Source organism: Piliocolobus tephrosceles, chromosome 10 (assembly GCF_002776525.5).
Source record: "Piliocolobus tephrosceles isolate RC106 chromosome 10, ASM277652v3, whole genome shotgun sequence".
NCBI classification, from domain to species: Eukaryota; Metazoa; Chordata; class Mammalia; order Primates; family Cercopithecidae; genus Piliocolobus; species Piliocolobus tephrosceles.
In genome coordinates, this window is record NC_045443.1 from 37,804,458 (window position 1) to 37,817,377 (window position 12,920).

The following is a 12,920-nucleotide window of genomic DNA, read 5'->3' on the forward strand; positions in this document are numbered from 1 at the left end:
GATCTTAATTCCTAGTTTTCTATCCAATTTGATTTATAAAAAAAATCTTGATTATTGAGAAAATATGGTCAGCTTATAATATGTGAATGGTCATTTGGAAAATTTATATATTGTTTTCTCACTATCTTTCCTCAAATGTCTAAATTCTTCTTCATCGAATGTTACTACATTTTTAAAGCAGAAATGACAGACTGATAAACAACTGTATTTCTCCTCCTTTTTTAAAATTAGTTTACATATGAATGAGAACTAATACAAATCAAATCTATATTTTGTTCATACATTTTTCTAAAAACATTAGTAAAATCCAGGAAAGATTACCAAATATCTTTATAGTGATCAATAAAGAGAGGGAATGTATTGAATATGAATTTATAAATGGATAATGTGTTTATCTTTACTTATCTGAGTTAACACAGAAACAAAGATTTAAAAAGGCACAATCAGCCAGGCATGATGGTACACACCTGTAATCCCAGCACTTTGGGAGACTCAGGTGGGTGGGTCACATAAGTCCAGGAGCTCAAGGCCAGCCTAGGATCATGGTGAAACCTCATCTCTATAAAACAAATAAAATAAAAAATAAAAAATAAAAAAGCTATGATCAATATATTATAGTTCTTGTCATATTTTCCAAAATACTCACTTTTAGAAAAGTAATTCATATTTTCCCCAAAAAGAAAGGTCAGAAACAGAAACCTAATAACATTTTTGAATGTGATACTGACAATGCTGTTTTAAAAATATTGCTTTTTGGATAGTTGTTGAAAATTTGGTCTCATGGCAAATTAATTGGGTTCAAATTCTAACTTGGACATTTACTTGCTGGGTGAACATGGCCATTTTATTTAACCTATTCCTGTCTGTTTCCTCACCTGTAAAATAGGAAAAATAAGAGCACTTACATCACAAGGTTATTGGTAAGAACTATAAAAGATTTGGCGGTGACTTTGATATAACTACTCAGAAAAAAGCATAATTTTTAGTAAAATATACAATATAAATTTCCCCTTTTTGAATCACTAATAATTTTATACCATGTACATTTTATATTGTTAGCAGTTCAAGTTCAAAGGGAACAATAGTGTAGACTCGTTGTCATCCAGGTAATTACTTGGAAGTCTTTTGCAGACAGGCACATTTAAGCTGTATAATCTGAATTTGAAAATGGACGTTATCTCATTTGGAGCGTGTTATACCAGAAAACCCTGTCTCTGATCCCATCTCTATAATCTGTCACTGATTAGCTATGCCTCTCTGACAACAGCTCTTCTAGTCTTGGGTATCCTTTTGCGAAATGGATTATTTAAATATATATATTGGTTTCAGTGGACTCTTAAATGTATGTGATCTACCTTAAATATTGAAATGTTTCTATTATTTGTCTGTAGCATATAATTTAATTGTAAAAATGTTGAAAACATAAAGAAATTTAGAGAAAGAGAGTAGGGATGTGGCAAATGAGACTCTGCATTGAACCATGAATGACAGGAGATCATTCAGACCATTTCCCCAGTCCTTTACTAGGTAAAAAAGTGACAGAAATAAGTCTCAGTAGTTGTTTGTAGACTTGTTTTTTAGCCAATTTTGAAGAACCCCCAAGGTAAGAAACATAACACTAACAAGGACTTTGATAGATCATTATTTTTGTTTGGTCCATAGGTGAAATTTTATGGAACATTCTCAGTCATCATTCTCTAAGAGGGATTTTTAAAGTAAGATTGAAAGAATATAATGGGTGCAAAACAAGAATAGTAAGAGAGGGGGTCAAGCATATAGGAAAGAAAGAATAGTCCATAGAGGCAGCCCCCATCTGAAGTACAGAAAGGTAGCCCAAAGAAGCGTAGCAATTTGAACACTATGATTTTGAATGGGAAAATAAGGAGCAAACAAATCAACACTGAAGTTTGTCCTGCCAACTGCAGTGATAGAGGAATTCAATCAGCTGGATAGGCTGAGCACAATTAGTGGTATCCACTCTTGATGACATCCTGTCAGCATTTGGAAGAATTCGGAAACAGAAACAGCAGAAGTAGTAGGGATATGATATATGAGTGTAATAAAATGTATTTCAAAAACTCTAGAGCACGGGGTAGGGAGAGGTGGTGACAAGAGAGGAGTGAAGATAAAACTATATTCATAAAAGCATAAAACAAAAAGCATGCTTTAAATAACTTTTTATTCCCTCCTCCATATTGTTCTTTTTCTCCTCTTTCGCCTCTTTCTAACTCCCTGATATTAATGTTAGTGAGAAAAATGGATAAAAAGACTTTGCCAGGTCTAGTCAGAAATATATTTCCGTTCTTCCCCTCACCACTTCAGATCTTTAATAATTACAGTCAAAGAAAAAAAAAAATAGAAGACTAATTTGTCATCTAATGTATCTAGGCATTTAAAATCAGATCCGATTCCAATGGTCTTTTTCAACTGACCAATTTCTCTCTTTTATGTTAACTTTGGGGTAAATAGTTCTTAGAATTGTTAGCTATCTGACTGAGAACAGCCTAAGAAACTGGAAGGAGATATCAGTAGAGTAATAGTGAAATAAACTGCATGCATCAGGCCATTTGCTTACATTTTCCCTGGCTTCCTTGAAGGATTTATTGAGGGTACATGGTAATGGAAAAGAAAAAAAAAGAAAAAAGGGAAGGGAAGGGAAGGGAAGGCAGGGAAGGGAAGGCGGGGCGGGGGGGGGGGGGGGGGGGGGGGGGGGGGGGGGGATGGAAGGGAGAAACAAACTAACTCAGGGTTAGAATTATGCATGGTTCGGTTTTTTTCTTTGACAAAAGAATCAGAAGAGTGGTCAGTTCCTAAATGCCTTCCTTTGTGCTGAGAACCAAGTAGCTTTGTCATTTTATTTTCTATCTCAACACTTTTCTGTCCATTCTAAACAAAAAAATAAGCAAGTAACATCAGCCTACATGATGCTTGAAAACCTTACTGCTGAGAGACACTGCAGGGCTGGCCCTGGGTTGAAGTCAGACTGTCCACGTTTGTCTCCATGCTCTATTTTTGCCACAGACTCATTCCTAAATACACAGAGTGTCTTCACATTCTCAAATTTTCCTCACCTACGTCAAAATTACTGGAAAACATTTTACTTTCTATGTTGTCCTATAAACCAAAGACTATCTGAGACAAGTCTCAAGAAAGTTTATTTTGCCAAGGTTATGGATGCACCTGTGACACAGCCTCAGGAGGTCCTGACGACATATTCCCAAGGTTGCTGGGATACAGCTTGGTTTTATGTATTTTAGGGAGACATGAGATATCAGTCAACAAATGTAAGATGTACATTGGTTCCATCTGGAAAAACAGGACAACTCAAAATGGGGGGCTCCCAGATCATAGGTAGATTTAAAGATTTTCTGATTGGCAATTTGTTGAAAGAGTTATTATCAATAGAAAAGAATGTCTGTATTACCATACAGACTTGTGGGTGGTGGGGATCAAGGATTTCTCCTCCAGATGAAGCCTTCAGGTAGCAAGCTTCAGAAAATAGATTGTAAATGCTTCTTATCAGAGTTAAGAAGTCTGTTCTATCAATAATTCCCAAAGGGAAGAGGGTATAATGAGGCATGTCTGGCTGCCCCTTCCCATCACTGCCTGAACTAGTTTTTCAGGTTACTTTTGGAATGCACTTGCCAAGAGAAGGGTTCCTTTCAGATGCTTGGGGGGCTTAGAATTTTATTTTGGTTTACTGTCCCTGCTTTCTTTTAAGTAATAAGTGGTAAATGAATACTCTGTAAACAGATCCCTGACAATGACTGACAAAGTACTAATTAATAACTCCTGCCAGGTAGCTAAGATGCCCAGAAATCTTTTAAAGATGTAATGATGATAATAATATTGTTAATAGCTAAGGTTTCCTGATGGCTTTCTGTGGACCAGGTTGAGAACTACATTCTGTAAGGACATTATTTCGGTCCTAACAATAATCTTTTTTTTTTTTTTGAGACAGAGTCTCACTCTGTCACCCAGGCTGGAGTGCAGTGGCACAATCTTGGCTCACTGCAACCTCTGCCTCCCAGGTTCAAGCAGTTCTCCTGTCTCAGCCTCCTGAGTAGCTGGGATTATAGGTGTGTACTGCCATGCCAGCTGATTTTTATATTTTTAGTAGATATTGGGTTTCATTATGTTGGCCAGGCTGGTCTTAAACTCCTGACCTCAGGTAATCTACCTGCCTTGGCCTCCAAAGTGCTGGGATTATAGGCGTGAGTTACCACACTTTTTTATTACTCTTATTTTACAGATGAGTAAACAGGAGCTTAATGATTTTAAGAAACTTGCCCAAGATAAATCAGGGCACAGAATTGAAAGTTAAGTCTATCTTAATTCTAAAATCCCTGTTTTTTAATATAATTATGACTTTAATAGTATTATTTATTCTCAGGCATTTTTGGAGATATTTGTAGACAATTAGTAGATGGAAAAATCTACTTCATATCAGTAGAACTATTACCGAGTACGATTCCCACACCAGGGTTTTGAAGATACCAACCCACCCCTTTCCATTTGTCTTCTCAATTCCAGCTCTTTATGATGATATAGTATTTCAAAACAATTGGAAAAATGAAGACTGTACTATGGATGACAATTATATTTACAGAACTGCCTGAACATTAATTATAATAAATTCATTTACCTATACACCAAATATTTATGAGGAACCTACCATAGGCCAGACATATATCCGAGAAAACAATGGACAAGTATAATTATAGTGTTTTGCTCAACAATATTACCCTTAAATGAATGGATGACTGAATTATTATGCATATAATGTTTCAACAAATACACTAACAATATGCAATTTTATTTTGACCTTTGTGAAATATTATTCATTCGACACCTCAAGAACATCGGAGAACAGCAGGGAAATGATTTATACTTCACTTTAATGGTTAATGACTAACCTATGATAATTTTGTCTTAAATTCCCTTTAACATTTTCTGAATGTCATACCCCTATGCTCAGAAAAAGTATCTGAATGCATGTATTACAGTGTTTTTCTTCCTTTGAAAAATTCTTTTATTATTCACCTCTAATTTTTTATTTTAACACTCTAAAATATTCTACTTAGTAATTGACTTAGGATGCTGCATTATGTAAAGTAATGAACTTCTTGGTTCTGATCAAGAACATACACTGTATTTCAATGTGTTTTCTTACATATGAAAAATGCAATATGTTCTCTCTGAATATCAAATGTGTTCTGTTGTGTGTCTATTTTCAATTATTTAACATTAAGAAGTCTAAGTATACTATTATAGATTATAAATTTATAAAAGTTTATTTGCTTTTCTTATATTTTTATGTGATGTATTTCCAAATAATAAAATTTACTGTCATTGGTAGGGTATGTGTCTTGTGTTACTAGTTAGTGGTGATGTGTTTTTGTTGATCTGCACACACTTTCTTCCTTGGAACCACTATAAGGAAATGAGTGGAGGTTTAGGGTGTTGGCCATACCTCTGCAAATACCAATGTTCGTATAAAGAAAAAGGCCATCTAAGCTAAGCAACTCAACTGATATATAAATATAAAGGTATATATTTCAGCTGAAAGATAAAACAAACGTCCTCTTTAGTATTACATTAATTATGAAAAATGATGGTGCTACTAAATAAAAATTGTTGATTAATTATTATCTTCAATATGCCTAAATCAGTTGTGGGTGGACTCCTTTCTGGTGCAAATAGAACAGGTGATATGCATGTTTAGTTATAAACATTCTGAAATGTCTATACTGGGAACTGTCTATTAACTGAGAGGCTTCTTTAGCTTTTTAAGGACTTCACCACTTAAAGAACATTTTTTTCTTATTTTTATTTGTTTTATTTGAGGACAAAAAGCTCTTCAAATCCCAAAAAGTTGTGTCTCATTTATCTTTTAATTTCTATTTCCCAGCACAGTGCACTGCTGAGAGGATAAAGGAATAGTATTGGTACTGAGTCATGAAGCATCTATGAAAACCTATTTTTAACATTGATTTTTGTTCTACAAGAACAATTCTTCTAAGACTCTTCAATATAATTTGAGGTTCTAAGAGCATTCCTGGTATATCTCTGAATTGTCAATTATTTTCTATATATAAGTAGAAACATTTTTAATATTATTCTTATGACTATAACATGAAATGTATTATGCAAAATGATACATGAAATGATTCCCAGAAATTTCCACTTCAAGTAAAATAAATTACCTATAACATTTAGAGTTATAAGAAAGTATGTGGGCCAGTGCGGTGGTTCACACCTGTAGTCCCAACATTTTGGAAGGCCTAGGCATGAGGATCACTGGAGCCCAGAACTTGGAGACCAGCCTGGACAACATGGTGAAACCCAGTCCTGCGAAAAAGTACACACATGCACACAAAAATTAGTTGGGTGTTGTGGAGTGCTTGTAGTCCCAGCTACTTGGGCAGCTGAGCTGGGAGGATCCCTTGAGCTGGGGAGGCAGGCAGAGGCTGCAGTGAGCCATGATCACCTCACTGCACTCCAGCCTGGGGCAACAGAGACCCTAACTCAAAAACAAAACAAAACAAAACAAAAACATCAAAGAACAAAGAGATGTGTTCAGTTCTGGGGGGGCAGAATGACAATAGACCAACTGTTCCCATATCTAAACCGAATTGTGCTACCATCTCTGATTCATGCATTCAGCAAGAATTCATTAAATCATACTATGCTACAATCTGCATTAGGTCCCCTTGGTGCCAATTGCATATAATGAGTCAGAGATTATCATACCTGCATACCAATGTCATTTTTAAATGATAGCATCTATTTCCTTCCTTAAAAAGAGACACATGAAATCATTCAGTGAAAACTACAAATCATATCACTTCTTATAATCTATATTTAAAAGAAATGCAGACACACTGATTATATTGTACAAATGTTCTTTAGATTAATTGTTAGAAGACATTTTTGTATTCTAATGTGTGTTTAACTCACTAGTTGGGATTCACTGATTCATTACCCAAATTTTCATTTCAGGCCCTCCAGGCCCTCCAGGTGGTCTGAGAATAGAAGACATTAGAGCCACTTCTGTGGCACTTACTTGGAGCCGTGGTTCAGACAATCATAGTCCTATCTCTAAATACACTATCCAGACCAAGACTATTCTTTCAGATGACTGGAAAGATGCAAAGACAGGTGAGTTTTATTTGTCTGATTAATCCGTGCGTATTTTCAAAGTGAATTCTTTTCTCAAAAACAAAAATTTGGAGGTTTTAAAAATGTCATTATCTACCTTGAAAGGCTTTCTTTCTTAAAATTTTTAAAACTTATTCTAATATTTTGGTAATGAAGAAAATTACATGGAAGTTATACATTTAAATGTGTTGAAGCTATAGAAAAAGAAGTATCATTTCTAAATCAACCTATAATGGAAAGCAAAATGAGGCCTCCTGGGTTTCTTACTTGAGTTTTGTGTGAGATTTACTGCCCCCAAAATCACTGGAAAGTCTATTTTTGAGCAAATAGCATTCATAGCACTTTATTTATGACCCTTTTTATTTGAGTACATATGTACTATAGTTCTGAATTTCTAAAAAGCCACATTGATCATAAATCTTAAATTAAGCATCCAAATCTTACTACTATAACCCTTTATATGAATGATCTGACCTGGTTTGAATTTCCTCAAAACAGATTTTTAAAGACATTTTGGATCTTTCAACCTTTTTCTTTTCTTATATTAAGATTTTCTAAAGTTGATCAGGAAAAATTAATTAAGAGTAAGTGGGTACTTTCCTTTGTCTACAACTTTGCCATTTGTCATGACCAGCCTACAATATCACACATCAATACATATATTTTCTCCTGTAAAATGGAAGATTGAAGATCTTTTTGATAAAATAATTTCTTCGTAACTTTTGACAATATTTTTAAACGAACTTGTCATTGCCAGAATTCTTTAAGATGGAAAAGAGGAGACACAGAAATATTTTCCCAGTTGTCACAAGAAAAGAAAAGAGACATGAGTGGTGAATAAAATGTTCCTCCTTTTTAAAAAACTAAAAAAAAAAAAAAAATTATTCTAATCTCCCAAATCTGCTTTCATTTTAGATTTATCTTAACATAGTGGAAATCCCATTCCCAAATGCCAATATTTGTATTGCTCACTAAGATGTTTTAATTTAAATTTACTTCTATTTGATATTTCTTCCCCTCCAGAGAAATAAATCAAATATAAACTTGAAGTCTGTTGCAAGGATTGAGGATATATTTTAATATCAGATGATTCCCCACCTAAGTGTATAAAGTTGCAATAAAATTAGAAACAAGTGAAATGTTTCTATTACATTATGCTTATTGTTTTAAGAATTATCTGTAAATATTCTTGACAAAATCAGTCCATCCGAAAAATAAATTTAAAAACCTTTTAGATACTTTATAAACCTAAAGCATGAGCAGTTTCTACTTTTCTGAAGAGAATGGAAAGGTATGATAATAATGAAACTATTAGAAATCTAGCCCATTAAAATAAATAAATGGTTTAAATTTGGTTTGGCCCTGAAAAAGAAATACTAATTGCAATCATTTGCATTAGTTATTTATGTATGCTTACTATGTAGCTCAATTTAAATATGCCTCTCATTTTAAAATATCCACTAGAAAGTAGGTTCCATGAAGGTAAAAACTGTTTTATTCACTGTTCTATCTCTAGCACCTAGGTCAGGGCCCACACAGTGCTCATTCTTTAAACATGTTTATTGAGTCCCCACTGTGTGCCAGAACCTATTCTAGATGCAGTATGTATAGCTGAGCAGCAATGAACAAAATAAGAACAACAAAATCTGTCTTCAAGGAGCTTATATTATAGTAGAAGAGATGCCAATACACAATTAAAATATATAGTAAGTCATGTGGTGATGAACGCTAGAGAGAAACAACAGAAAAGAGGAATGGGGAGGTAGGAGATGTGTTTTAAATAGGGTACTTCTCATGTTCTCACTCATAGATGGGAATTGAACAATGAGAACACTTGGACACAGGGTGGGGAACATCACACACCGGGGCCTGTCTTGGGGTGGGGGGAGGGGGGAGGGATAGCAATAGGAGATATACCTAATATAAATGACGAGTTAATGGGTGCAGCACACCAACATGGCACATGTATACATATGTAACAAACCTGCACGTTGTGCACATGTGCCTTAGAACTTAAAGTATAATAAAATAAATAGGGTACTTCTGATATTAGTAATAGACACTGCTGCTTTCTAAAAGTTCCTATTTCCATTATATATCTTTTCCAATTCTTCTGCTTTCATTGACGTTGGGTCTTTGAATCTAAAGTATGTTTTCTGTTGGCCACATTTAGTTGAATTTTTCATCCAGTTTGATGGTCTCTGCCTTTTGATTGAATTATTTAATCCATTAACATTTAATGTTATTATTGATACAGTTGGATCGTAGTTGCATTGTATTTTTGCTTTCTAAATATTTTACTATTTTTGTTCCTCTTTTCCTTGTTCACTGCTTTCTTTTGAAAGAAGTGAGCATTTTCTAGTGCAACATTTTAATTCCTTTGATGATATTCACTGTGTATGTGTGTGTGTGTGTGTGTGTGTGTGTGTAAGTAATCCTGCTCCGAGGGTAAGTTTATATTCACTATACATGTGTATAATCAAACACATACATACTTAATGAATACTCTAGGGCTTACCAGATACATTTGAATTTAACAGAATAGGTTTTATAATTTTATTAGTTTAATTTCAATGAATATGAAAGTGTTTCTCCTAGATAGCTCTATTTCATTCTTCCTCTTTTGCGCTATTACAGTACTATATATAATATAGTTATATAGTCTATAATATAGTAATATATTACTATAATACTATATATTACTAACATATTTTATTATATATGCTATTATAGCATATTTTATTATATGCTATATGCTATATATAGTAATATAGTTATATATTACTATAATAGCATATAATATATGTTATTAATATTTAGTAATATATTATTATATATTACTATAATAGCACAAAAGAAGAAGATGAAATAGAGCTATCTAGGGGAAACACTTTCATATTCAGTGAAATATATATAAATATATATGTTACAGCTATATATTTCACAAACCCAATAATCTTATATTAAAATTATCACTTTCTATAATTGTTTGCCTATAAACCAACATATGCTTGTTTATATTATCCTTTGTTAATTTCTCTGTTATATTATCCTTTGTATTTACTAATTCTGGTCCTCCTTATTTGTTCATGTTGATTTGAGTTATCATCTAAGTCTCTTTTGCATTGCTATAAATATCTGAGGCCAGGTGATTTTTAAAGAAAAGAGCTTTATTTGGCTCACACTTCTGCAGGCTATACAAGAACCATAGCGCCAGCATCTGCTTCTTGTGAGGGCTTCAGGAAGCTTTCATTTATGGTGAAAGCAAAGTGACTTGTCACACGGTGAGAGAGGGAGCAACGAAGAGAGAAGCAAGGTGCTAGGCTCTTTGTAACAATCAGTTCTTGCATGAACTAATAAAGCAAGAACTCACACATTATTGGAAGAAAGGCACAAAGTCATTCATTGTGAATCCACCCCCATGACCCAAACTCCTCTTATTAGGCCCCACCTCCAACATTGAGGATCAAATTTCAACGTGAGATTTAGAGTGGACAAACATACAAACTATGTATCACCATCTGATGTTATTTCTTTACAACTTTGCTCCTATCTGTCCCCTTTGTGCAGCTAGTATCAAATATATTACATTTCAATATATCATAGATCCAATAACACAATTATATATATACACACATATATAAATGCACAACATATGTGTGAACATATATACATACATATATAGGTTTCTACAATTACTTTTAAATAAGTTAAGAGAAGATAGAAGAAAAAATGAGTATTTATACTATCTTTTATAATTACAAAATTACCTTTACCAATGCTCATTATTTTGGGGGAGTTTATTCAAATTGCTGTTTGGGATCAACTACTTTCAACCTGAGCAACTTTAATTTTTTTTGGAAGGTAAGTCTTTTAGTAACAATTTCTCTCAGTTTTTATTTATCTGTGGTGCATTTTGCCTTTGGTTTTAAAATACATTTGCTTGGATATGATATTCTTGGTTGACAGTTTTTTTTTGTTTTGTTTTGTTTTTTTTCCCCACTGCTTTGAATACATCATCTTAGATGCGTTTTTCAGTCTGAGAAAATTGTTTTCTATTCTATTGGCTGAAAGGTGTCTCAAAATTCCTTTATATTTACCAGTATATTTATTATATCTGGGTTCCTCATTCCTTTCTGTAAAACTGTTTTTTATCTGGTATAATTTTCACTACTAAGAAACGTATAGCATTTCTAATTGGTCAGGTTGTTGGACTCAAAGGTTTTTACGTTTTTTTCTATCAGAAAATGTCTTTAATTTCATCTTTAAGTGATACTCTAATTGCATACAAAATCCAAATTGCTCTTCATTTCACTTTGATCACTTTAAAAACATTGTTCTGTTGTCTTTTGTCTCCATTGTTTCAAATGAGAAGTCAGTAATTGTTTTAAACATAATTCTCTGTACTTGATATGTCCCTTTTCTGTGACTGCTTCAAGATTTCTTTTTGTATTTGCTTTTCAGCTTGATAAAATGCATTTATCCTAATGGAGCTTGGCTTCTTGTATTCTTGGGTTGATATTTTCTTCAACTTTGGAAAATTCTTAGTCATTCATTACCTCTTCAAAGATTTCCTCTGCTCTACTCTTTCTTCTTGGTTTCTCTTGACATGTATATCAGATTGTTTGATGTTATTCCACAGATAATGGACTGTGTGTGTGTGTGTATGTGTGTGTGTATGTGTCTGTGCATGTGTCTGTTTATCTGTGTGTCTGTGTGTCTCTGTTTCTGTATGGATAATGGCTAATTACCTCTCTCGCTTTCATAGATAATTTATTTTGCTGGATTCAGTCTGCGAATAATCACATTAAAATACTTTTGACCTACTGCTTTATTGTGTTCAGGAACTTTTATTTCTAGCATTTGACTGCTTTTAAAATTGTTCACATAATATTCCATGGGAATTTCCTATTTGTTTATACAAGTTGTACATGTTTTCCTCTTGACATTTTTACATACTTAACATACTTATGTTAAAACCCTATCAGATGATTTAAACATCTAGAACATCTTTAAGTCTAGCTCTGTGGATTTTTTTTCTTTCTTGACAGTGGGTCATATTTCTTTGCTTACTCATGTGTCTGATAACTTTTGCTCAATTCCAAACATTGTGTATAGAAGAACAGTGATTACTAAAGTAAATATTAATGATGTCTGGGAAAGTGCATGCCATTACTTTAGGGTCTGAGTCAATCATATTTGTAGTTGAGATGATCTAAGCATTGTTGTTAGATTCAGTTTAGGGTAGGTTTCAAGTGATTTGAGTGTAAGATCAGACCTTCCTACATATCTGAGTGTCTGGAGGTTTTCCTCTCCTGCTATCAGACTTCGGCAGGTTCTTCTACCTTGGACCCCACAGAGGGTTCTTTCATCTCCCCGGCTTCTGCTCAGATACCTGCTGCTGATGATCAGTCTAAAGCCCAGAGTTCTCGGGTTTTTTACTCAGTTCTCCTTCTCTTCCCTTAGACTTCAACAAGTCTGAAACACCTGTCCCTCACTGGGGAAGCAGATCTCTCTCATCACTCCTGCCACTATCTCATGTTTGTGGTATCGGTGCCCCAGAGGAAGTCTTTTTTGGCTCTTTTGTACTGCCCCAAAACTTTCTTGAGTACATGTGATGAAGGCCTACGAAAAATAATCGTCAAATTACTATAGATTCTCCTTGTTCTTTGATCTCCCTGTGACTTTAAACAGACATATCAGCCTATACTTTGTAAATATCTGTTAGAAGTTAAACTGTTTTCTTCTTACTAACATCT

At 33.8% G+C, this 12,920-nt stretch overlaps 1 protein-coding gene across 2 annotated transcripts in view; it reads left to right on the forward strand.

Annotated features, from left to right (window-relative positions):
* The window catches only part of CNTN1 (contactin 1), a 428,408-nt gene that overhangs the window by 330,673 nt on the left and 84,815 nt on the right, over window positions 1–12,920 (forward strand). For both annotated transcript variants that reach the window (XM_023182834.2, XM_023182835.1), the window contains one exon: window positions 7,003–7,161. In XM_023182834.2, coding sequence (XP_023038602.1) covers window positions 7,003–7,161 — 159 coding nt within the window. The remainder of the gene's footprint in view (window positions 1–7,002; window positions 7,162–12,920) is intronic.